Source organism: Pongo abelii, chromosome X, assembly GCF_028885655.2.
Source record: "Pongo abelii isolate AG06213 chromosome X, NHGRI_mPonAbe1-v2.0_pri, whole genome shotgun sequence".
In the NCBI taxonomy this organism is placed as follows: domain Eukaryota; kingdom Metazoa; phylum Chordata; class Mammalia; order Primates; family Hominidae; genus Pongo; species Pongo abelii.
The window spans coordinates 16,692,351-16,719,676 of NC_072008.2; the positions used below are offsets into that span (position 1 = coordinate 16,692,351).

The window sequence follows — 27,326 nt, forward strand, 5'->3', positions numbered from 1 at the left end:
CGCTTCTTTGATGGGGCACATGCTTGCTGATTTGCCACAGTCCCTACCACCCCTTACTGCCTCTCTAACTCTAAGGCTCAGTGTAGCTGCTGCTGATTGTTGAGCTTAAGCTGTGGCATTTCTCAGACCCGCCTGTCTGCATGCCCTACTGGCCCAGATGCTCAGTGCAAAACTGACTCAGTGCAAAACTGACTCAGTGCTTGTGTCTATCCTTAAGCTAAACCCGCGGTTTCAGACTGGCTTTCAGAAGAGGCCTGGGGTAGGGTCTTCGCTTTCTGCACCCCCTGCTCTCCACCCACAAGACACCCCTGAAACCTGCAAAACCTTTTCTCAGGATTCTCAGTGAGGGCAGCATTCAGCTCTGGGAGCTGTTTGGGTTTTTCTGCCTCCTCTTTGATTAAGGTCCAGCCGTTTGGTACAGTGAGGTGGTCAAAGAGTCAGCTCAATGACTTTCTAACAAGTGACCTGGATGAGTGACTTAACTTTGCTAAGATTCCTTTCTTTTGTGCAAAATGGTGGCTGGGTCCTAGGGGTGATGAGAGCAATGTCTTAATTACTGGTGCTCAGAAAGCATCGAGTTGCAGCCAGCCACAGCTGGCTCCTTTATTTCTCCTTTACTTTCTCCTATATTTCTCCTTTATTTCTTACTTTTGGATTTTAGAATGTCATTTCTCCAATTTTTATAAAATATTTCATTTCTTTTAGTATCTAAACTCCTCCCCCTTCCCTAATTTTATCTTCCTGATCTGCTTTTATCTCAATTTTCTAGTATAAAACATCTGAGTTGAAAAATGTGTCTTTGCTTTTAACTCTATATGATAGCATTACGTTCTTTTTCATCACTTTTTTTGTTGTTGTTTTTGTTTTGTTTTTTAAGACGGAGTCTCACTCTGTCGCCCAGGCTGGAGTACAGTGGTGCGATCTCGGCTCACTGCAACCTCCACTTCCTGGGTTCAAGTGATTCTCCTGCCTCAGCCTCTCAAGTAGCTGGGATTACAGGCATGCACCACCACGCCTGGCCAATTTTTGTAGTTTTAGTAGAGACAGGGTTTCTCCATGTTGGCCAGGCTGGTCTCAAACTCCTGACCTCAAGTGATTCACCCACCTCGGCCTCCCAAAATGCTGGGATTACAGACGTAAGCCACCACACCCCACCTTTCATCACTTTCACTTGTTTTCTATTTAGTATTCTTATCTCATTCTTGGCGTCTCTTTTCTTAGATCTTATGCATTGGCAAGTGGGGAGCTAGCAGCCAAGAAAGACAGAATAGAAATAACCTTGCAAGAGCAAGGGAAAGCCTATTCTTCCCTCCCACTCCCCTAGTGGGACCTCATTCTTAATGCCAGGTCACTAACCGACATTTGCCCCAAGTTTTGAGAAGATCACAGGTCAATGCTCTCAAACATCAGCCACACTTAAACAGTGCCTTTTTTGTGCCAGGCACTGTTCTAAGGGCTCCCGCATATCATTTATTTAACCCTCACAAGAACCCCATGAGGCGGCGCTCTTATCTCTGTCTTTCAGATGCAGAAACTGAGGCGTGGTGCAGGTAAGTAGCTCCACACAGCCAGAGACTGAGAGCTGAGGCCCAACGGGCCTCTGGTGAGCAGTGGCTCCAAGGGCTGGGTTCTTAACCACTCCACTAGTTCCCTTCGGTGAAGTGACGAGGACAAGTGCTTATCTAGAGAGGGGGCAGCAATGCCATCTGTTGTTAGGATTAAAGGTGCTATGTCCCAGACCTATGAACCTCCATATTAACAAACACACTTTAGCGAATGGTTTCCCCAGTAAAAGGCAAGAAGCAGTAAGAAGACAGCCACCCTGCAGTGTGGACCTGGGCTCTGGGGGCAGGCGGGGAGGCTCGCCAAGTGGTATGCAGCTCTCACAAAGCCCTGCCACGCTCTTCTGGAATTTGTGTCTCAACACAATGACAAATTACCAAGGCATGGACTCAGGGTCCCTAAATCTCTGGCGACCTCTTTTAAACTGTTATGTAAATTACCTCATTAACTCAGTCGAGGATTTTTTTTTTTACATGGTTTTTCTTTTTTTTCCCCTGCTCTAATGTTTCACGAACGTTCAGTGTTGGCTTTGGTTTTAATTTTTAAACTTCCTAATCTAACCACACCAGGAGCCAGAAGCTGTTTTTCCATATCAATGCTTTGATAAGAGACAAGAAAGCAAAAGCCATTTTTCTAGTCCCTGAAAACTTCTACCCATTTCTTTCAGCTCTTTCAAATTTTAGATTTAACCACTCTGCATTTGCAATGCCATAAACTGTACCGGGACTCCCAGCACTGGGTCTCATTCAATATCTTTTTAATGGGCCTCGTGCCTCTGTTCTTTCCAAACAAAACCCTTTTTCCCTTACATTAAAGCAGAACTGGTCGTTTTAGTCAAGTTCTTCTTCTTTAATATGAGGAAATGCAGAGAAGGTCCCTGAAAGGAATGAAGCCTTTTCTTAAAGCATTCCATTTCCACCTGCCGGGTCCAGAAGGCTTCACTGGTGTCTTGCATGCCAGAGTCGTGTCATGCTCCCGCCGGCATCAACCTGAGGAGCTCTCCCTGGTCTCCTCTGCCAGCTGTTATCTGCCTGCATCAAACCTCACTGTCCCCATGTCATCTGCTCTGAGGATGAGGGCCAGCTTCACAGAACTCTGGAAATCACCAGGTCCTAGTCTCCAGTTATATAAACTGCACTGCCCTGGGCTCCTAATTCCTTCAAGTTTGTTGTGTTGCATTCTTTTTTTTTTTTTTTTTTGAGATGGAGTTTTGCTCTTGTTAGCCAGGCTGGAGTGCAATAGCGCGATCTCGGCTCACTGCAACCTCTGCCTCCCAGGTTCCAGCAATTCTCTTGCCTCAGCCTCCCGAGTTGCTGGGGTTACAGGCATGCGCCACCACGCCCGGCTAATTTTGTATTTTTAGTAGAGACGGGGTTTCTCGAGGTAAGTCAGGATGGTCTCAAACTCCCAACCTCAGGTGATCCGCCCACCTCGGCCTCCCAAAGTGCTGGGATTACAGGCGTGAGCCACTGCGCCCGGCCCTATGTTGTGTTGCATTATTAACCGGACCAGATACACCTCCCTATAGGGAGCCCACAGTACAACCCCGTGCTCAAGGCCCACCTCTTCCCGCCTCTCTCTCCTCGAGCCTGCGGGTCTTCTCTGCACCCTTCCACCTTGTGGCATTCCCCTGCTTCTAAGGGTAAGTGCTCCCTAACTGTTTGGGTGCTGGTTTGGAGGGCATAGAGAATTTGGGAGCTTTAAATTAGGTTGATGGCTGGACAAAATGAAGAATAACATCTCATGCCACGTGAAAATGATATGAAATCAACTTTCAGCACCCATAAATAAAACTCTGTTGGGACACAGCCATGCTCATTCACTCACATATTTGTCTGTAGCTGCTTTCACACCACAATGGCTGCAAAGCCAAAAATATTTACTATCTGGTCCCTTATTGAAAAAGTGTACAAAAGGCCATTGAGGATCTCTTGAGGCCAAGAGTTTGAGACCAGCTTGGGCAACAAAGAGACCCCATCTCTACAAAAATTTTAGGCCAGGCACAGTGGCTCATGCCTGTAATCTCAACACTTCAGGAGGCCGAGGTGGGCGGATGACCTGAGGTCAGAAGTTTGAGACCAGCCTGACCAATATGGTGAAACCCGTCTCTACTAAAAATACAAAAATTAGCCAGGCGTGGTGGCGGGGGCCTGTAGTCCCAGCTACTCGGGTGGCTGAGATAGGAGAATTGCTTGAACCCGGGAGGTGGAGGTTGCAGTGAGCCAAGATCATGCCACTGCACTCCAGCCTGGGCAACAGAGCAAGACTCTGCCTCAAAACAAAAAAAAAAAATTAGAAATTAGTCAGGCGTGGTGGCATGTGGCTGTAGTCCCAACTACTCGGGAGGCTGAGGCAGGAGGACTGCTTGGGCCCAGGAGGTTGAGGCTGCAGCGAGCTACAATCACACCACTGCACTTCAGCCTGGACAACACAGCGAAATCCTGTCTCTAAAATAAAGAAATAAATAAATAAGTTTGGGGCTAGCATTCCTACTAAATGCACACACACCAGATTGTGCAGTATTCAAACACGTGAACTGAAATGGTCTGAAAAACATGTTCTTTCTAGTAGGTGGCAGTTTGGTTTGGAAACCACATTCAACAAAGACAAAGTCTTGCCTCCCTCGCTGGATGTCTTGGCAACACATCTGGGACTTGACCAAGCAAATTAAGGCCAGGGTCTTGTAATATTTTAGAGACACTATCAAGTTGTTGGCCATCCCTGAATGAGCTCTGAACCTTATCTGAATTTCTTTGTGCTTTATTATGTTCCCATCTCTTGTGCTCTCAGTTGAGAGCCACAAGCAAAACAATAAAGTTTATTTTTGGAGTCTTAAAACCGTCTATTAACTTAGTTCCTCAGTGTTCCCCTGGCTCCCCTCTCACCTGAGCCTGATCCCTCCATCTTTAGCCACTCCTCATTCTACATTTCTTACTTTTCAAAGTACCCCACTTAAGACTTACCCACACTGTGCCACTTCTCCCTGTTTTTCAAAAATCGTCTAATGAGTTAATTAATCAACTAATAGCATCACTATAAGGAGACAAGCCCTACTATCTAACTTTCCAGATAGTATAAGCTTTTTTAAGGCCAGACACAGTGACTCATGCCTGTAATCCCAGCACTTTGGGAGGCTGAGGCAGGAGGATTGCTTGAGGCCAGGAGTTAAAGGCCAGCCTGGGCAACAAAGAGAAACCCTGTCTCTATTTTTTAAAATTAAAAACTTTTTAAAAAGGAGAAAAATGAGTTTTTAAAAAATCGAGGTATAATTTACATGCAACTAAATATACAGACCTGAAGGTAGAGCATCAAGGAGTCTAACAATTGGGTGTTTCAAGAGTTACCTTTTTTTTCTTTCTTTTTTTTTTTTTTGAGACAGAGTCTCGCTCTGTCACCTAGGCTGGAGTACAGTGGCATGATCTCGGCTCACTGCAACCTCCGCCTCCCGGGTTCAAGCTATTCTCCTGCCTCAGCCTCTTGAGTAACTGGGACTACAGGCACACACCACACCATGCCCGGCTAATTTTTGTATTTTTAGTAGAGACAAGGTTTCACCATGATAGCCAGGCTGGTCTCAAACTCCTGACCTCAAGTGATCTGGCCGCCTTGGCCTCCCAAAGTGCTGGGATTACAGGCATGAGCCACCATGTCTGGCCAAGAGTTACATTTTGGAGAGTGATTATAACACTAGATGGGGGAGCCAGGACAGCATGTTTTATTAGAAGACTAGAAAATAACGTGGGAAGAGGGTCCAAGCCCTGGTTCTGACTCTCCCAACTGTGTGCCACTTCATCTCTCAGCCCTCTGAAAAATAAGGAGGTTAGATCAAACGGCTTCTGAAAGCCCCCTTAGTCCTATTCTCTGTCATAAAATAGGATATGTATGCAAGCCAGAAGAGAAGTGGGGAGATGATGTCCTTCAACTGCCTAGGATAGGAGTAGCTCACTGCCTCATCCGTGGAGTTCTTTTTCTTTTTCTTTTTTTTTTTTTTTTTTTTTTTTGAGACAGGGTCTCACTCTGTTGCTCAGACTGGAGTGCAGTGGTACAATCATGGCTCAGTGCAGCCTCAACTCCCTGGGCTCAAGCAATCCTCCTGCTTCAGCCTCCTGAGTAGCTGGGACTACAGGTGTGTGCCACCACACCTGGCTGATTTTTTAAAATTTTTTTGTAGAGACAGGGTCTCACTATGTTGCCCAGGCTGAAAGATTCTTGTTTGGACCAGGATTCAACAGACTATGGCCCAGTCCACAGTCATGGGATCCCCCTGACTGTTTCTGTTTGGCCCTTGAACTAAGAATGGTTTTTACATTTTAAATTGGTTGAAAAAATTAAATCAAACATTATTATTTCATGCCACATGAAAATGATATGGAATCAACTTTCAGCGCCCATAGATAAAGTTTTGCTGGGACACAGCCGAGCTCGTTCACTCACATATTTGCCTGTAGCTGTTTTCACACCACAATGGCTACAAAGCCAAAAATATTTACTAACTGGCCCTTTATTGAAAAAGTTTACCAACCCATAATTAAGTCCTAATAAAGACTTCAGACCTGGGCACTATATACACAAGTAAATCAACATTCGAAGTAGAAAACGTTTTCACTTTTTAGCAATGAACAGAAATAGGGCTCTTTTTGTTTCCGTTAATAGAGCAAGAAGAAAAATAATCCTACCAAAAAGACTAGGGAAAGCAGGAACACAAGTACAGTGAATGTCATTATGACCTTGCTCAGCCCTTCTTTCCAACAGTCTAGCAGAATTATCAGTCATAAAAGTGTTCATACCCTTTGACCTAATAATCCAACTCCTGGAAATCTATCCTAAGGAAATATTCAAAAGAACGAAAACACTGTGTCAAGATGTTCAATTCAGCATTTTTCTAACAAAATGCCAGAAACCATGTGACGTGTTTTATCAGTAGGAAATGAATCAGCAGAATATGGCTCCTTAACGCAATTAAATACTATATGCACAGATCATAGACAGGAAGACCAGATACAGGAAAAAGTGACGCTACCAGAAAAGACTACATAAAAACTAATCTTGATGAAGTCTGGAAAAGACCATGGATATGCAATTAATACTCAGGTACAGGATTATAGATAATATAGTTTAGAAAAAATCTTCTTTTTTTAATTGACAATAATTGTACATATTTATGGGGCACATAGTGATGTTTCAATACATATAATGTATAGTGATCAAATCAGGGTAATTATTTTGAATCCTTTAACAAATCTCTCCATCTTCCTCAAAATGTCTCATTTCTAAGGACCCTTGAATCAGCTTTGATAATTCTACACACACTGTCATTAGCCCTTTTATAGGAAAAGGCCTTTGCAGATGAAGACAACACATAGAACACAGGAAGGGAACTTCTAGGAACACACTGCTTATAAGCAGGGCAAATAGTCATTACCAGTACTTTTGTCCAAATCAATTCAAACCTATAATCTCCACTTCAGAAAAAGTAAATTCATAGTTTTCATAACCCTTAAGGAATTAACAGGTTATTAAGAAAAAAAGAGGAATTGTTCTTGAATATAAATGTTAGGCTCGGCTGGGTGCAGTAGCTCACGCCCATAATCCCAGCACCTTGGGAGGCCGAGGCAGGAGGATCACCCTAAGTCAGGAATTCCAGACTAGCCTGGCCAACGTGGTGAAACCTCACCTCAAATAAAATACAAAAAATTAGCCAGGCATAGTAGCGCATGCCTCTACTCTCGGCTACTCAAGAGGCTGAGGCAGGAGAATCGCTTGAACCTGGGAGGTGGAGGTTGCAGTGAGCCGAGATGGTGTCACTGCACTCCAGCCTGGGCGACAAGAGCAAAACTCTGTCTCAAAAAGAAAAAAAAAAAAAAAAAGGCTCACTCTAGTCATCCATCCACTGCGGCTATCAATATCTTTAGGCTGTGACCCTATTTCAAGGCATTATTTTTTACTAGAGGACTCTTTACTTTCCTGTTTTTCTATTTAATCCAAGCATTGTAACTACTGGCCTGTAAGTCAAATTTAAATGAAAAAAATGAATAGCATTTCAATGCTTTCTATCAAAATTGTTAACTGTTTTCACAGGCAATGTAGGCAAATGTATTTTGTTCATAGCATTCTTGCAAAAATGTGCTGACTTGGAAAAAAGTCTACGAAAGAAATATGCCAATACGGAATGGGGGAATCCTACAAAAGAAATGTACCAGCTTATAAAAACATAAATAAATACATAAAATTCTACAAAAGAAATATGTTGACTAGGAGAAAACAAAAGGTCCATAAAACACTATCGGCCGGGCACGGCAGCTCATGCCTGTAATCTCAGCACTTTGGGAGGCCGAGGTGGGTAGATCACTTGAGGTTGGGGGTTCGAGACCAGCCTGACAAACATGGAGAAACCCCGTCTCTACTAAAAATACATAAAATTAGCCGGGCGTGGTGGCGCATGCCTGTAATCTCAGCTACTTGGGAGGCTGAGGCAGGAGAATCACTTGAACCTGGGAGACGGAGGTTGCAGTGAGGCGAGATCGCGCAACTGCACTCAAGTCTGGGCAACAAGAGTGAAACTCCGTCACAAAAAAAAACGAAAACAAAAAAAACACTATTATGCTATATGTTTTGATATTTGTATGCCACTCAGCAGAGCCTCGCACAGTGGTCACATTCTTATCTCTGGCACAGCCTTTTTTGGAGACCTGTGGAAGACAGTGCTGCACAAGTGGGAGGGCACAAGTTCACATATCACATGCTTCTTGGAAACTATGAAGCACAACTTAAATTTAAGGCAACATACTTTTCTTTCCCTTTAGAATTCCCTTAAAAAATTAAGGAGAAAAAATTAAAGAAATTGTTGCCTGGAAACAACCCAAATGTCCACCAGCTGATGAATGGATAAACAAAATGTGGTCTATCCATACAATGGAATATTATTTGGCCATTAAAAGGAATGAAGTACTGATACATGCTACAATGTGGATGTAGCAAAAAAACATTATGCTAGAAGAAAGGAGACAGACCAGGCGTGGTGGCTCACGCCTGTAATCCCAACACTTCGGGAGGCCAAGGTGGGCAGATCACCTGAGGTCAGGAGTTCAAGACCAGCGTGACCAACGAAACCCCGTCTCTACTAAAAATACAAAAATTAGCCAGGCGTGGTAGTAGGTGCCTGTAATCCCAGCTACTCAGGAGGCTGAGGCAGGAGAATCGCTTAAACCTGGGAGGTGAAGGGTGCAGTGAGCCGAGATCGTGCCACTGCACTCCAGCCTGGGTGACAGAGTGAGACTATCTCAAAAAAAGAAAAAAGAAAGAAAGAAGCCAGACACAAAAGACCGCAAATCATCTGGTTCCATTTACATGAAATGTCCATAATGGGCAAACCTATAGACAGAAAGTAGATTAGTGGTTGCCAGGGGCTGGCGGGAAGTAGGGATGGTGACAGCTAATGGGTACAGGGTTTCTACAGGAGGTGATGAAAATGTCCTAAAATTGTGGTGATGGTTGCACAACTCTGTGAATGCACTAAAAAATCAGTGAATTGGGCCGGGCACGGTGGCTCATGCCTGTAATTCCAGCACTTTGGAAGGCCGAGGCGGGCAGATCACGAGCTCAGGAGATCAAGACTATCCCGGCTAACATGGTAAAACCCCATCTCTACTAAAAATACAAAAAAAAATAGCCGGCAGGCGCCTGTAGTCCCAGCTACTCGGGAGGCTGAGGGAGAAGAATGGCGTGAACCTGGGAGGCAGAGCTTGCAGTGAGCCGAGATTGCGCCACTGCACCCCAGCCTGGGCGACAGAGTGAGACTCCATCTCAAAAAAAAAAAAAAAAAAATCAGTGAATTGTACACTACTAATAAATGAATTATATGATGAATTATATCTCAATAAAGTTGTTTTCAAAATTTTTCAAAACAAGCTTTGCTGCTGTGTTTAAGATTCATGAAAATCATCAAATCATCAATATTTTTATGTCTACTGTCAAGAAAAACAAATTTTACTTTTTAAATTGAGACGGAATCTCACTATGTTGCCCAGGCTGGTCTCCGACTCCTGGGCTCAAGCACTAAGAAAAACAAATCTTTTTTACCCAGGCTGGAGTGCAGTGGCACCATCACAGCTCACTGCAGCCTCAACCTCTTGGGCTCAGGTGATCATCCCGCTTCAGCCTCCCAAGTGGCTGGGACCACAGGCATGAGCCACCATGCCAGGCTAATTTTTGTATTTTTTGTAGAAGCAGGGTCTCCCCATGTTGCCAAGGCTGGTCTTGAATTCCTGGGCTCAAGCAATCTGCTGGCCACAGCCTCCCAAAGTGCTGGTGTGAGCCAGTGTGACTGGCCAAGAAAAATCCTAAATCAGACTTACATCTATCAAATTTTTAACTATATTGAGTACAATGCTCTTCTTAAAAACTTAGTACAATTATCACTGAATCTTTCTCAATAGATATAATTTTAGGACATTAATTTTTCACCAACCATTTTTTGTCACGTAGGCAATTATTTGAACAAAGTTTCATAGTTATCTGAAGACACCTGAAAGCTACAGAATTGCTAACATTCATGAAGAAAAAAAGTTCTTATATAGTATTTGTAAGGAAAAATGTTAGTGACTTAGAGAACAATGACTTTTTATGCAGAGAAAGAAGGAAACTGTATTCACTTTGAAGCCTTTCCTTTTTAAATTTCATTCTGGCTAGGAAGCTTTCTATTCCTTAGAAGGTTTATATTCATCTTTAAAGGAGAAGCTCATATTTCTGGTCTTACTCTTTCTTGAGTTAAGAAGGCATTTTTCTAAAGAATTCTTGCTGGGTGCGGTGACTCACGCCTGTAATCCCAGCACTTTGGGAGGCCGAGGCGGGCAGATCACGAGGTCAGGAGATAGAGACCATCCTGGCTAACACGGTGAAACCCCATCTCTACTAAAAATACAAAAAATTAGCTGGGCGTGGTGGCGGGCGCCTGTAGTCCCAGCTACTCAGGAGGCTGAGGCAGGAGAATGGCATGAACCCGGGAGACGGAGCTTGCAGTGAGCCGAGATCGTGCCACTGCACTCCAGCCTGGGCAACAGAGCGAGACTCTGCCTCAAAAAAAAAAAAAAGAATTCTTATAACTTCAGAGGATTCTAAGGGATTCTTATAATTTCACGAAAATGACACTGAACACTCACAATTCCTGAGCTCCCTCTCTGCATCCGGTCCCCTTAGCAATCTGCATTCCCCTTTTGTCACATTTCTTCTGCTTGTTTTGAGGCCCTAGGAGGGCAGGGCTGGTATCTGTCCTGGTCACTATTATATCTGCGCATGGCACAGAGTGGGCACTCAAGATACATTTATTAAATTGAATTAAAGGCTTTAGTTTGTTTTAAACAATAAGTTATTCTTATATAATATGCTAATTTATGAAAAAAGTTCCACAGAAATTAGAATTAACCTTATGGGGAGTGGAAAGATCAGCAAATATCAAATGGTGAGCCATCTCCCCACACTGGGGCTGCCAGGGAACAGAGAAATACGCGTCTGAGGTGCACAACTGCCGTCCTACTCGGAAGTTCATTTGTGAGTCACTAAGACCAGGCAAACAGATATTAAACAGGGAACCAGTTCAAATGTAATGGAGAGAACCGTGGATTCAAAAGAACTGAGTGTGAATCAGGGCTCTCTCTCCCAGTCCAAGTTCATCTCCAGGAGCATCAGTAACTCACAAAACAGCCCAATGAACAGGGAGTCACGCAGATCAAATGCGGAGGGGCATTCAGTGTGTTCTACTGAGGCCAGCCCAAGGGACAAGCTTACTAGGGAGAGGAATGCCCAGAGCAGAGGGTCAGTGAGGGCAGGGGAGATGGGAAGAGGAAGAATCAGGGCCCTCCGAGGATGCTGGAAGGGGCAGGGGTGAGTCTCCACCACCCAGAGTGCTGGGCACCTGCAGTCACATGAGCGACATCCGACATCTTGTAAAATAAACAATATGGGAAACTTACTTAATATTGAATTTTCAGTTTTGAAAACAGTTCTTCTTATTCCCAGTCTCATTGTTCCTCCCAAATTGCCAGGGTTGTGCTCAGGCATATCAATCACCTTAGAAAACAAAACAAGTCCAGTTTTGCCATCTTGTAAAAATGTCATTTCCCAAATTTCAAGCTTTACGTTTAAAGGAATGATCATTGGGTAAGCATGGTCCCTAAACTATAACATTTGATCAGTCTTTCCAACAATCATGTTCAAATACAGGCATGACACAGACACACCGCACATTGTACTTCCTTTCCATCTGCTTCTCATCTTTCATTTATATCACTTATAAAACAATGTATCAGGAGCATCTTGATGATGTCCCTCCTGCCATTACTCAAACCGTCAGTTCCAAGTAGTCCTCACACTTCAAGATCTGGATTGCTGAGGCCTCCCACTTCGGTGTTCACATCTTTCATGATAACCCTCTTCCCACTGCCCAGTGCATTCCCTAAAGATTTTCCATAAGCAAATCTATCACTACTTGTACTGTGGAAAGGTATACCAAAAGAACCTATTTATAGAAAACCATTAGAGGGATAGGAAGGAAGGAAGGAAGGAAGGAAGGAAGGAAGGAAGGAAGGAAGGAAGGAAGGAAGGAAGGAAGGAAGAAAGAAAGGGAAAGAAAGAGAAAGAAAGAAAAAAGAAAAGAAAAGAAGTATCATCCAGTCTAGCACACTCTGTAGGTCAGAAACTTAAGTGGCACCCTTGATCGCTCCCTCTCCCTCATAGCCACTCTGTCAAGTCCTGTGGATTTATCCCCTCCAGAATTCCCACATCCATCCACTTCTCTCCAGCCCTCTCCCAGGCTAGAGCAATGGCTCACTCACTGGCCACTCAACATTCCCATGGCCCCAGCACACCCCACCTACTGCAGGCAGAGTGGTCTATTCACACAGCAAATCTTAGTGCGGCATTTTTCCTGCTTGAAACCCTTGACCTCATGGTATCAGGCCAGCCTAACCGTCCAGCCTTATCTTATATTCCCTGGCCCTCTCACCCTGAGTGCTGGTTCTTTGAGTTTTTCAACTGCATCTCCTTTCCTCCCGCCATGGCGACTTGGCCCACGCTGCGCCCTCTGCCTGGACAATCTCCTCCCATTCCTCTGCCCTCTTTTCCTAAATGAAACCATCCTTAACCCTGAAATCTTAGCTCCACTATCCAACATCAGCCACTCCAGGAGTTGGTATTTCTGGGAGCCATAGCCGAGTCAGGGTCCTCCTCTCTCTGTGCCCTCACAGAACGAGGTTCTTCCCCATCCCTGCCTTTCTCTCAGTTTGTGTCTGGTGAGTGCTTTGTGGAAGAGACAGTCAATCTTTGAGAGCCGGAGTGGCTTTATGTTTATGATCACAATCACACTGCAGAAATTGAGAAACAGGTGATTTTTATGAAAAGCCTATCCTGGTGAGTCTCGTAATTCATCTGTTTTCTCAGTTCTGTTCACTACGATCTCATGGTTTCATTTCATCTTCTTTTTTAAAGTTGTTAGAACAGACTACAGTTGGGTGAGTCAACCTGTTCTAATGGAATTGCTTGAGCTTCCCTCTCATAAAACCTTTCATTTGTTGTTGTTGTTTTTCCCCATACTGTAATTGCCACATATTGCTCTACAGGAATCTTTGACAACTGGAATTTTCTGAGGTAAAAAATTCCCAAGAAAATGTCTGATCTTATCAGTGCCCCAGAACTTTCCAAGCCATCTGAACCCAGTGTCCCAAGCTCACTCCAAGAGTTACTTCAGGGAAAGGGTGAAGAAACTCGATGACCTCCCTTGTTAGATGGACTGCTCAATTCTCTTGCTCAATTCTCAAGTGCTCTTGGCCTTGGCATCTTGTTCCTATCTTTGGTTGGCTAATTATGGCTAGGTTAAGTATTACTGGAGTGAGTTGAGAGAGGGCATTCGCTTTTGGTTGATGAAGCTGAGTTGCACATAGATGCCTGGCCTCTCTATGTATTCTCTATATCAGGTAAGACTGCACCATCTGCCACAGATTCAGAAGTCCTATGTGTATTCAGAGCCTCAACTTCCATTTAAGTTTCAGACAACCTGAACCATCTAGGCAGACTACAGGGATAACCTCCCCTAATTTCTTGATAGAAGTGCACTACGACTCTTCAGTCTTCCTCACTGTGTTGGGTCCCAATACCCAATACCCAAGAAGAGTCTTTACATGTAGTTTGTTCAGTTACTGGCAAGGTTGGTATTCAAGAAATATTCTGGTATGAAGCATTGAGATTAGAGTAAAATTAGCCAACTAAGAACAGGAGGCCAGGTGCAGTGGCTCACGACTGCAATCCTAACACTTTGGGAGACCAAGGCAGACAGATCACTTGAGCCAGAAGTTGGAGACCAGCCCAGACAATATGGTCTCTACAAAAAATACAAAAATTAGCTGGGTGTGGTGGCACAGGCTGCAGTCCCAGCTATTCAGGAGGCTGAGGTGGAAAGATTGCTTGAGCCTAGGAGGCGGAGGTTGCAGTGAGCTATGATCACACCACTGCACTCCAGCCTGGACGACAGAGCAAGACCTTGTCTCAAAAATGTAAAGAAAAGGAAAGAAAAAGAACAAGAAATCTGCCTTACTGCTTACTTGGGATGAACTTGACAAACACTTGAAGACCAGAAAATATTTCCAAAAGTCAAGTGTAGGGGTGGAAGGTGGGGAGAGAAGGAAAATGCAGTGGGCATAGGGGCTGCCTAAGAGCATTAAAAACTCCTTCAACAAAGTGGGAGAAGTCTAAAAAGTCCTCAAAGAATACTATGAGATTATTTAGCAACATGGAGACAAACACCAGGAGAAAGAGCTAGAAGAAGCTAAAGAGTGGGACAGAGGGAGTGAGGATTAATGACTTTGTCATTATAGGCTTTTCAGAACTGTTGGCTTTTTAAACTTTGCACATAGTATTTTACTAATGAAAATACAAGTTTAAGTCATCGTGAGTAAAATGTAATATTTAGGCCTTACACTAGGGTATTAGTTCACATTATCCCTGCTGTTTTCAGAAGTAATAAACACTTCCTTCTCCTGAAATGATAGCACAGAAAGAAAATCCAAGGTATAAACGCCACTGTGATCCTCTGATTAAAACATGCTAGCGTAGGAACCAGTGGAGAAGGCAAAAAATGCTAGAGAAGAGGTGGGAAGCAGGTGAAAATAGGTCTCCAGTACCAAATGTTGCCCTGAACATCAGTGAAAGGAGAAAAGCAGGAAGAGAATTGACAGGCAAGTCGCTGATGGAGGGAGGGAACAGGAGGGTTCTGTGTGGGCCTAGCTTAGGAGGTCTCATCTGGGAATCACCATCGCATACTCAGGCAAAGAACGCTGCCAGGCACCAGCTGGTGGAGCCCCAACACTCAGGAAGCGGAAGGTCAGGGCAAGGCAGAGACTATGGTGCCCAAGCCTGACACACCAGCTGCCTTGCAGAGTTATCAGATGATCCTACAAGATGTTGATGGGTGGCTGCCTCTTGGGTTATAAGCAACCTGATTCAGCAGCAAAAATTAACAAAAATGTCTTTGTTCCTTGCATTCCTTCCACTAAAAGCCTGACAGACAGGAGAACATCACAGTTTCAAAACATATCTATTTTATCATTACTGGGGTGGTTAAAGAAAATATCTCAAATATGCTTTAGATTTAACACCAACATTTCCAAAATACTCTAGATTTTTGCATCTGAAAGGAAAACGCATCTTCCATTGCAAAAGGATTGCCTTTGCTTCCTCTAATTCAGCCTAAATACTGGCTGTCATCTGATCCCCAGATCTGTCCTCTCTTGGAACTAAGCCATATAGCATGAGAAAAATAAAAAAGGATCAATAAGTGATAAAGCTTTAGGAGATGTAAAATCAGCATGTAAGGATAAATATGGCACTAATTAACCTTTACTGATGTTTTCTGCAGCCCATAATAAAAGTGTAATGAGTTCAAGACTTTACAGCATCCCAAGTGCCTTAAACAACAAAGTCTACAGGAGTTAGGTTCTCTTAGCAACAGTGAAATTCCTGACTGGACCTACCTGACCTACCCTGGTAAGCCCAGCTTTCCTTTTGTTCCTCATCTTTGAATATTTCACCTGGAGACAAAGGGAAAGCCTACTCACCAGCAGCTATTTCTATTTCCAGAGTCTTAGGCAACACACAGCAATTTCCTCTACCATTTTTTTTTCCACTTTGTAGCATCGGGGTTTCATCATGTTGCCCAGGCTGTTCTTGAATTCCTGGGCTGAAGCAATCCGCCCACCTCAGCCTCCCAAAGTGCTGGGATTATAGGCATGAGCCACCACGCCCAGCCTCCTCTAGTATTCTTTACAAGTATTCTCCAATTCATTCCTTTCCTACTGCTCATTAGGTTTTCAAGCCTGATTCTGATTTTGATTCTAAGTCATATTCAAATTGTACATAAAGTATCAAGCAGTTTTACATCAGCATTACTTTCCCTAATGTTGGGTTACACTGCTAGCTCCAGCAGCCTCCATCACTACAGACTAAACCTAAACTCTTCTAGGTGGCTCTCAGGTCCTACCTCATACAGGAACCCAGACTAGCCATGCCCTCCTCATGTAATCAAACCTGTAGCTTCTACCTCAGCTAGCTGGGGCCATTGTCAATGGCACCTGCACTCTCCTACCCATCACCATACTATACACAGACCGCCTCCTTCTCTACTTTTCCCAAGATACCTTCTCCCTCCCATTCCTCATGCTTTAGGGGCCCCCTCCAGTTCCCCTTACTGCCTTATAATTAATGCCATTGTTATGCTCAGCCTACCAAATAAATAACCTATACATTATCAATTCATTTTCACTAACTCACTGTAGGAGACTGAATAACGCCTACCCCACCCTAAAGATATCCACATCCTAGTCCCTGAAACCTATGAATCTGTGGCAAAAGGGACTTTGCAGATGTGATTAAGTTGAGGATCTTTTTTTTTTTTTTTTTTTGAGACAGGATCTCACTCTGTCTCCAAGGCTGGGGTGCAGTGGCATGATCACAGCTCATTACAGCCTCTGACTCCTGGCTTCAAGTGATCCTCCCACCTCAGCCTTCCAAGTAGCTGGGGCCACAGGTGCATGCCACCATGCCCAGCTAATTTTTTGGTATTTTTTTGTAGAGATGGGGTTTCGCCATGTTGCCCAGGCTGGTCTGGAACTCCTGGCTTCAAATGATCCTCCAGCCTTGCCCTCCCAAAGTGCTGGGATTACAGGAATTAGCCACCATGCCCAGCCCGTAAATTGAGGCTCTTGAGAAGGGGAGATTCTGGATTATCAGGGTGGGCCCAGTGTAACCACAAAGGCTCTTAAAAGAGGAAGGCAGAAGGGTCAGGGTCAGAAAAGGGGATATGACCACAAAGCAGAGATCAGAGAGACTGGAAGATGCTATGCTGCTGGCTTTGAAGATGGAGGATGGCCATGGGCAAGTGGCCTCTAGAAGCTGGAAAAAGCAAGGAAATGGATTCTCTCCTACACCCTCCAGAAGGAACACTGCCCTGCCAACCCACTTTATATCTCTGACTTCCAGAAGAAATGTATATGTGTTTCAAGCCACTGTGTTTGTGGTAATTTGTTACAACAGCCATAGGAATCTAATACCGTTATTTACTAAAAACAGCTTTAACTTCCTGTATTATTTCATAAATGCATCTCCTCTCATAAATTAAGTGTAGGCTCATCAAGCACAAGGATTAGATCTTTTTATTTTCCGTCTCCACTGAGGAATTCGACACAGTGTCAAGTTCAGATCAAGTACTCAATAATCGAATCTCTCAGTGTTTTTTTTTTTTCTTTTTTTTTTTTTGAGACAGAGTCTCGCTCTGTCGCACAGGCTGGAGTGCAGTGGCACGATCTCGGCTCACTGCAAGCTCCGCCTCCCGGGTTCACACCATTCTCCTGCCTCAGCCTCCTGAGTAGCTGGGACTACAGGCACCCGCCACCACACCCAGCTAATTTTTTTTTTTTTTTTTTTTTGTATTTTTAGTAGAGACGGGGTTTCACCATGTTAGCCAGGATGGTCTCTATCTCCTGACCTCGTGATCCACCCGCCTCAGCCTCCCAAAGTGCTAGGATTACAGGCGGGAGCCACTGTACCCGGCCTGGAATCTCCCAGTGTTTTAAGTGTATTAAAAACTAACAGAGGAGACTAAGAGACGGGTCAGTGGGCCACAGAGTAGCAGAGGGGTGTCTGAGATACTCAGGGATGTCCCAAGTTGCAGGTGAGTCTCTTCAGCAGACGGGAAGGGAGGGGTAGTGCCCTACTCAGAGGCTGAGTACACACTATGCCGAGTCCTGCCTGACAGAGTCCTGCCTCTAACCTGAAGCAGTTTATTTCCCATTTCTGGCTTCCAACCTGCGCTGCTGTGTCACCAAGTAGTGTGAGAATGGAATCTACAATGAGGAAATCAATGAGCAGTCCCATAAGTACATATGTATTTTTCCAGTCTTTTAAACTTGTTTTTTTCCCCACCAGTAAAAGAAAGCTGCTATGGTTTGAATGCATTCCCCAAAGTTGATGTGTTGCAAGCTTAATCCTCAGTGCAACAGTGTTGAGAGGTGGAACCTTTAAGAAGCAATTAAGTTATAAGGGCTCTGCCCCCATGAATGGATTAATGCCATTATCATTGGAATGGGTTAGTTATCATGGGAATGGGTTCCTGGTAAAAGGATGAGTTCAGTCCCCTTCCCTCTCTCTCACCCATTTGATGCCTTCCACCACGTGATGACACAGCAAGAAGGCCCTCACCAGATGCCAGCACCTTGATCTGGGACTTCCCAGCCACCCTCCAGAACTGTGAGGAAATAAATTTATCTTCTTTATAAATTAGCCAGTCTCAGGTACTCTGTTATAACAGTGCAAAACAGACAAAGGCCTATATCATTTTCATCAGGAAAAGAACTTTCTTACACCTCAGAAAAAGAACCTTCTTATACCTCCAGATGTAAACATAACACTTAAGTGTGATACTACCTGTGGTCCTAATGTTAATATACAATGGTTGTCCTCAGAGAAGCCCTTCTCCTGGGAGGGGCATGTGGCACGGTGGTTGAGGGTGCAGGCTGGGCCTGAACTTGAATCCCAGCTCTACTACTGACCAGCAATGTGACCTTGAGCAGGTCCTTGGATGTCTCTACAGACTGGGGGGACCAACAGCATCCACTTCATAAAGTTGCAGCAAGGATTTAAGGAGGCTGTGGGAGTTGGGTGCCTAGGTCAGCACACTGCCCATGGTAAAAATACGCCCTCAAGAAGCACAGGCTATGGTCAGGAGACCTCTGGGAACTCAACTGCTGAAGGTGAGCACAGGCTGACCCAAAAGACAGTGAGCCTCACAGCCCAGGCAAAGGTTGGAAGTGAACTTTGTCTGAAGGTCCAGGGAAGGTAGATACCAGGTCAGGTGACAAGCAAGCTATACTTTCTGGGAAAGTAGCATTTGAGTATTCAAGGTCTCTTTTAAACTTCAGGATCAAAGATAATAAGAACCCATGGATAGCATTTCACACCCATTTTGTTTTGCAGGGACCAGGTACTAACACTGTACCCTCTTCCTGAAGGTGCTTTTTAAGACATTCCATGCTGTCACCTTCAAGCAGAATAACCCATAGAAGCCTGTGGTGCCCAGAGCTCTTAAAATATGTTACTCTTGGCTTTCCTAGGAAAAATTAAGTCTGTCCAAAGATCAAACAATTGAACAGTGAGGTGATAAATAACCTTTGCCTCTCCATTTTTCCATTACCACCCTTGTGCCTGTCATTTCCCCCTTCTCTAGTTTCAAAACGCACTCTTGTGAACACACCCTGTATTTATCACTTGTCTCCATATATTTTTAGTTAATGTTTCACAAGAGTATCTATTAGTGGATTTTTCATGTTTCCAAGTGCAAGTTTACCCTCATGTTTTTAAGTCTATGGGTAAAGAGAAAAATAAGAGACAAGAGATATGACTGGTAGAAGTGAGCAAGTAAAAACTTAAGAAGCCCCACAGGCTGTTTTTCAAGTTCAAGTTTTGCTAGCATTCACTACAAGTATAAATTCTGACAATAGGCAGCATTGGGCCCATTCTTTCTTTTTTTTGAGACAAAATTTCACTCTTGTTGCCCAGGCTGGAGTGTAATGGCAGGATCTCAGCTCAACGCAACTTCCACCTCCCGGGTTCAAGCAATTCTCCTGCCTCAGCTTCCCGAGTAGCTGGGATTACAAATATGCACCACCACGCCTGGCTAATTTTTGTATTTTTAGTAGAGATGGGGTTTCTCCATGTTGGTCAGGCTGGTCTCGAACTCCTGACCTCAGGTGATCCGCCCACCGCGGCCTCCCAAAGTGCTGGGATTACAGGCATGAACCACCGCGCCCGGCCGCATTGGGCTGATTCTAATCAGAACTTGTCCCTTGAAAGAAGAGATTTGTAGCCTAAAAGACTATTAACCAAATACTGCTCCAAAAGTTTTTATTAGAGATAATTTTTATATATACATACACACGTCATATGTAATATATGGGTGTATATATAGAACATGTTATCTTTCATCCTATATCGTTACTAAGATGACATATAGTTATTAAAATCATTTCTTCAATACAGATGCAAAAAATAGGCCAGGTGCAGTGGCTCACGCCTGTAATCCCAGCACTTTGGGAGACTGAAGCGGGCAGATCATTTGAGCCCAGGAGTTGGAGACCATCCTGGGCAACATGGCAAAACCCATGTTGTATTTTTCTACAAGAAATACAAAATATATATATATATATCCGGGCATGGTGTCACATGCCTGTAGTCCCAGCTACTCGGGAGGCTGAGGTAGGAGGATCACCTGAGCCCACGGAGGTTGAGGCTGCAGTGAGCTGTGTTCACGCCACTGAAATCCAACCTGCCTCAAAAAAACAAACAAAAAAACCAGATGCAAAATATAATAAACACCCCATTTGATTTTAGCTCACAAGTGGTAATTTGAGAGAAAAGATGATTTAAGATGCTATTCAACAATTGGAGAGATTTGACCTGGGCTATGATAATGGCATTGTGGTTACGTAGGAGAATGTCTTTGTCCTTAGGAGACAGATGCTGAGGTGTTCGGGGGGAAGCATCTGGATGTTTGTAATTGATTCTCAAATGACTCAGGGGTGGAGGAAAGTATCTGTCCAGAGAAAGAGAAAGCAAATGTGGAGATGTTCGCAATTAGTGAATCTAGTCGAAAAGCAGACTGGTGTTCATTGCACTATTCTTGCCACTTTTCTGTAGATCTGAAATATTTTTTAAAGGATGTTTTAAAAAGATAGTTCTTGTTATGATTAAGCACAAAAGCCTACTTCCTCCCAGGAAAACAGAACATATGTGTAAAAACACTGGCAATTTTCTAAAATCTTGATTAAAATGCATTGCCAAAATCAGAATATTTTTGTAAAATCTTATAACTAAAAATAAAATGCCTGTCTTTACTCCAACCAGTGAGTTAATACATATTCTATATTGGTGCATAGCAAAGTCAAAGAATCCATAATAAAAACAAGAAGAATATATACAAGACAGCAAAGACACATGGAATGATAAATGCTCAAGACTGGCGGGAAGCTTTTAAGGAATTCTATTAGATTTCCCATTTGTTCTCCAATGTAAATAAGGCCCTAGAATTTTAGAGCTGAGAAACATCAGGGAGAAATACAGTCCCAATAGTTCAGTCCTTAGTTTGTAGGTGATATAAGGCAGAGTCAGAGAAAATTCTGTAAGTGTGGAAGTGTACAAGTGTTTCAAAGCTGTAAAGTGGTCTTAAAATCCACCTGGAACCCCTTCCTGTGAGTTACAATCAGCATTAGATCAATGTCCCTTGGAAATGTCCTACTTATTTCATGGAATTCTTTCCAGTAGAAATCAATTTCCTTGGCAATTTTAACTCATGGCAGTTCCAAAAAGTTTGAAGTATTTCCAACTGAACAAGAAGAGTAAGTCGAGTGTTTTCACAAGTTTTGTGAATGATAACAAAATATATTTGGTAAGGAAAAGGATAATGAGAAATAAAAAGCAGACACAGGACCAACAAATAATGAAAGAGCTGAAAAAATGACCATGTTACTCAATATTGATTTGCCAAATAAAACCACAAATTACTGAGTATCTTCTTTCCACTTCTTAAACCTACTTCTGAAGCAATATTTCCATTCATTCATTCATGTATTCAAATATTTAAGCTGCTAATATGTAAAGACATCAGAAGGACTTCAATGGCCATACTGTAATTTTTTAAACTATGTAATATTGTCCTTCTATGACAGCATTTTTTCTTTTTTACAGACAGGATCTCACTCTGTCACCCAGGCTGGAGTGCAGTGGCACAATCATGGCTCACTGTTGCCTCAACCTCCCAGGCTCAAGGAATCCTCCCACCTCAGCCTCTACAGTAGCTGGGACTACAGGCATGTACCACCACACCTGGCTGATTTTTTAAATTTTTCAGTAGAAATGTCTTGCTGTGTTGACCAGGCTGGTATCAAACTCCTCACCTCAAGCAATCCTCCTGCCTCGGCCTCCCAAAGTGCTGGGATTACAGGCATGAGCTACCGCACAGGGCAGCATTTTTTTTTCTGGATATGAAGAAAGTTATTTTTTAAAGCCTAAATATGCAACTAAATTGAAAATAATCCTCTATATCTAAGCTTTATGAAATGTGAACTGTGAGCAAATATAATTCTACATTGGAGGGAAAATATAATCTCAGGGGAAAAAAATCCAAGCTTAGGACTCTGAACCATGAAGCAACTGTCGAGATGGACCTTTACTGGATCTTGCCCTTAATTATAGGGTTCATGCAGTCTTAAACCTGGGTTTCAAAAACCATTAATAATTACCCTTAAGTGGCCAACAAAAGGAAATTTTCATAATCAGGGTGGTGTGCCCGTAAAGACTATAAAAGTGTCATGATTCTGCTCAGCTTTTCAAACTCTTCTTTGATTCTTCTAGCTGTTTCACTATTGGGTGACCAGGTTAGTGTGATTTTGGTACTACCTAGAGCTCCTTCTGTTTGCATTAATACTCTGCTTCTTTTTAGAATGGTGTGAAAGATAATGGTCTGGAGAGAATGTGAGTTTATGCCATCTGGAGATATTCCCTGTAACTTAGAAGCTAGAAGCTGTGGTCAAGTATTCTTCAAGACCACAGCCTGCAGAGTGCAGATCAGGTACATAAAAAGTGTAGAATGTTTTTAATTACTAATAAAAATGTTTGGCTCCAGGGACCATCTCCTAACAGATGTACTCTAAGAACAGACATTTAACATACTATCTAAGATGTCTTTTTTTTTTTTTTTTTTTTTTTTGCAACATTGGCTCACTCTGTCGCCCAGGCTGGAGTGCAGTGGCATCGCACTCACTGCAACCTCTGCCTCCCGGGTTCAAGCGATTCTCCTGCCTCAGTCTTCCAAGTAGCTGGGACTATAGGCATGCACCACCATGCCCGGCTAATTTTTGTATAGAGACAGGGTCTCACCATGTTGGCCAGGCTTCCACGGTCTCGAACTCCTGACCTCAAGTGATCCACCCTCCTCAGCCTCCCAAAGTGCTGGGATTACAGGCATGAGCTACCGTGCCCGGCCTAAGATGCTTATTTTTAAAACATGTTGGTAGTTACTGGTGCCGTTCCAACCCCGACATTCTCTTTTCCTTATTCTCCCCCATTTATGCCAAGGAAATGGCCCAATGGCACCAAAATCCTGCAGACAACCCTCAGCACAAAACTCTACTTCAGCTTTTTGGTAAGTTTATTTTCTTCACAATTTATAGGACACCAGAATGAGTACTAAAAAGTCTCCTGAGGAACTAAAGAGGATTTTTGAAAAATATGCAGCCAAAGAAGGTGATCCAGACCAGTTGTCAAAGGATGAACTGAAGCTATTGATTCAGGCTGAATTCCCCAGTTTACTCAAAGTAAGTGGCCATCCGCAGAGCCCGCTTAATGGGACTGATGGTGGGAGGGGAGGGAGGGGAGAGGACTCTGGTAGAGCCTTATAGGGACCGTCGCTTGAGGGAGGACACATGCAGGTGGGGTTTCTTCCCCTTAAGTCAGGCCACATTTCAGAAGGCAAGCTCTCAGAAAACAAGGGCCAAGCCTTCTATCCCTCCTGCAACCTCAGCACAGGACTCTGCAGGACTAGCCATGATAAATGGAAGCAATGCCAAGCTATGCCTGGAAGACCCACAAGTCACCAAGCAAACCCACTAAGGCCTTCAGCATGGATTCAGTACTTCTGTGCCAGGCTTTAGGAAAACAAAGAAGACTGCAAAATAGTGTTAGCTGGCCTTGGACAGGCTTCATTTCTATATGTAAAATCCCTCAACAAGACCAACACTTAGCAGTCTGTTAGGAAAACCCACTGACAAATTGCCTTGTCAGCACTCATTTATATTTCAAAAGCATTTAAATTTGTTTTCATCACTTAAATTTGTGTTAATGAGGCAACCATGCATTTCTAAACAACTTTCAAGAAAGGAGTAAATTTCCTGGGCCATAAAGTTTCACATCAAAATCACCCCAGAGTTGTCAAAATCAAAATGCATTCAAGGCAACAGAGTGCAGAGAAGAGCTGATCCTCCTCGCTCCAATATACAGTACTTCCTTTCCTTTTGCTAAAGGAAAAACTGACTCAGGACACTTGCTAAAGATGGTAAGGCAACTTACTCCAGGAGGGCCATGGCGATCCATATAGGGACCACTGAAACGGGTTCTTGCCATGGGGAGAGAGAGTGGGCTCAACTCCAAAAAGGACAAGTGGGGGTTTATGACCATGGAGCAGGATGGGGGGCCAGTGGATGGAAAATTACCAAGGAAATATCCAGGATAAGGAGATTCTGGCTAAATTGCCTTAACAGGATTCTAGCTGAAGGCAGGCCAGGTGATCAAATATTAAGGGTAGTCAGATACAAGGACAGAGAGGGAAGCCCAAGGTCGGGCCTAGTCAAGCAGAGGACTCAAAGGAGAGAGTCATTGTCATTTTGCAATTAAAAACCATCTTCACAACAGAAGTGACTATGCAATTATTTCGTATGACTCAGTCACTATTTAGCTCTAACTTCAGGAGAGAACATTTCTTCAAATATTTTAACCAGCTCTCCAGATTTTAACCAGAAATGTCCCTTCTGCCAATATGACAATTGGAAAGACTTCTGTTTTTAATACTAAAAAAGAAAAAAAGCTGAATTCAATGACCACATAATCTGATATTTTCTCATTTTCTTATAGTTGAAATATAGAAGAACTTGTAAAAACAGTTAAAGTCACTAGCAGAAAAAGGGACTTTTTAATTAAAAAGCAAAACAAGTTAGTGAAAAAATTTAAAATTTTAAAAAGCCCTTTATTTTTTCTAAAAGGAAGAAAAATAATCATCTAACAGGAAAACCTAGGCCATGTACTCAAACAAGTTGTTTCAAAAGGTAACATGGGTAACTTTTTCTATACTTTATGTCTTTCCTACAAAAAGTATGTAAGACATAATCTGGAAGAAGGTAGGAAGACTAATGGTAAGTTCTGAAAGTCTGCTTACATGTACCTGATTATATTTCCATAAGGTTTCCATTACTAAGGTTTTCTGCCATACTCTGTTTACATATATCATCACCATGTATGGTTTAGAATCTAGTAAGGCTTCAGGAAAACAGTGTTTCATATTCATAAATCAAAGGCTGAATAAGTAACTTACAGTTTGGTCTTGTAATTAAAGCAAAGTGCTAAGTGTTTTTATAGGAATCTTAGGGGTTAAAATATATCTTCCATAGAGATGTGTTGCACAAAATTGTGAATCTACTTAGCACTACTGAACTGTATGCTTAAAAATGATTAAGAGCGTAAATTCAATGTTATGTGTTTTTTACCACAATTTATATATACATATATATATATAATATAGTCTAATTTGAAACTGACAAACTGAACTGTTATTTCAATCGGTTTTCTAAGTAGTATTTTGCACAGATAGACTCCTACCTGAAAGTCCAAGTACCTGAAAGTCCAAGTAGTAATGGCTTTAAGATTAGAGTTTTATGGTAGAGACAAAAATTAAGTCCGCTTAAGACACTGCAGGAAGTTCAGTAGTCAAAAAGCCTGCACACGATCTCACATGACATCTCAAGCAGTGGTTCTCCAAGTGTGGTCCCAGAGCAGCAGCACTGGCACCACCTGGGAAGCTGTTGAAAATATAGATTCTCCAGCTTGAACAACACAGCAAGACCTTGTCTCTATTAAAAATTTTAAAAAATTAGCCGGGTGTGGTGGCACACGCCTTTAGTCCCAGCTACTCGGGAGGCTGAGGCAGGAGGATCATTTGAGCCCAGGAGGTGGAAGCAGCAGTGAGCTGTGATCATGCCACTGCACTCCAGCCTGGGTGACAGAGCAAGACCTTGTGTACAGATTCTCAGGCCCCACGCCAGGCCTAGTGAATCAGAAACTCTGGAGGTGGGGCTGGCAGTCTGTACTTACTAAGGTCAGCAAGTCCATCGTGTGATTCTGATGCATGCTAAAGCATGGGAACCATTGAGCCAAAGTCATTTTGCATAGCTCAACGTTTGGGAAAAACTGGGCGGTGGTTAGTTAAGGGGTTGAGCTCTGGAGTCAATGTGTGGACCCCAACCCCTCTGTTAACCAGCTGTGGACCCTCAAGTAAGTGACTGATTGTCTCTGAGCCTGTTTCCCCACCTGTAAAGTAGATCTCCCTCATAGGGTGATTGGAAGGATTACAGAAGGAGCCCTCCCAGCCTTCTGCCTCATGTAATATGTCAGCCCTAGTCCTGGAGCAGGAGACAAACCCAGCTCCCAGGAAAACCTTGGGGCAGGGGTCCTCAACAGTTTGTGTGCCGTGGGCAATCCAGTGAAGCCCACAGATCCCTTCTCAGAAGAATGTTTTTAGAGGCATAAAGAAAAAGACCCAAGATCACATAAGAAAACAACTGTATTAAAATACACATTGTATTAAAGTAACTAATGTGTGATATGGAGGACAAAAAGGTAGCCAGTTCTATGACACAGAGCAATACAACAGCTAAAGCTGATTTCTCTCTGTTAGCTATTAGATGCATGTCACTGGAAACCTGGGCTGCCTTCTTGGCACACAGACCCAAGGCCTCTAATTTCTGAGAACGTGTAGCAGTAACTGATTCATTTTTTCTCCCCTCCCTTCTCCCATCCTTTTTTATCTAAAACAGGGTCCAAATACCCTAGATGATCTCTTTCAAGAACTGGACAAGAATGGAGACGGAGAAGTTAGTTTTGAAGAATTCCAAGTATTAGTAAAAAAGATATCCCAGTGAAGGAGAAAACAAAATAGAACCCTGAGCACTGGAGGAAGAGCGCCTGTGCTGTGGTCTTATCCTATGTGGAATCCCCCAAAGACTCTGGTTTAATTCTTTGCAATTATAATGATCTGGCTGTGAGGTTCAGTTATTATTAATAAAGAAATTGTTAGACATACCTTACTTTGTTAAGTACTGACCCTCATAACATAATAGACTTGAAAGTAACCTTAGTCTGATTCAACTAATTCTATAGATTTAAAAAAGAGAGAGAGAGAGGGAGGCTGAGGCAGGAAGGCACTCCAGCCTGGACTACAGAGGGAGACCCCATCTAAAAAAAAAAAAGTGACGGCCAAGATAGCTCTGTGATCCTGCCCAAAACTACAAAGATGGTGTGGGAGACCTGAAAAGAATCCAGAAATGCCAAACCAACTCCCTTGCTCCACTTTTCCACCAGAATCACCCTGTTGCTTGCTCTCCTTCCTTAACTCCTCAGTGCTC

The 27,326-nt window shown here is 43.2% G+C and overlaps 2 protein-coding genes across 8 annotated transcripts in view; one reads left to right on the forward strand and one right to left on the reverse strand.

Annotated features, from left to right (window-relative positions):
• The window catches only part of CTPS2 (CTP synthase 2), a 122,149-nt gene that overhangs the window by 36,222 nt on the left and 58,601 nt on the right, over nt 1–27,326 (reverse strand). For all 7 annotated transcript variants that reach the window (XM_054544359.2, XM_024240829.3, XM_024240825.3 and 4 more), the window contains exon 14: nt 11,532–11,628. In XM_054544359.2, the coding sequence (XP_054400334.1) occupies nt 11,532–11,628 (97 nt within the window). The remainder of the gene's footprint in view (nt 1–11,531; nt 11,629–27,326) is intronic.
• On the forward strand, nt 23,290–26,843 carry S100G (S100 calcium binding protein G). The gene is made up of 2 exons (XM_002831420.3): nt 23,290–23,471; nt 26,739–26,843. Exons 1-2 carry the CDS (start codon nt 23,337–23,339, stop codon nt 26,841–26,843), a joined length of 240 nt encoding a protein of 79 aa, XP_002831466.1. The 5' UTR covers nt 23,290–23,336.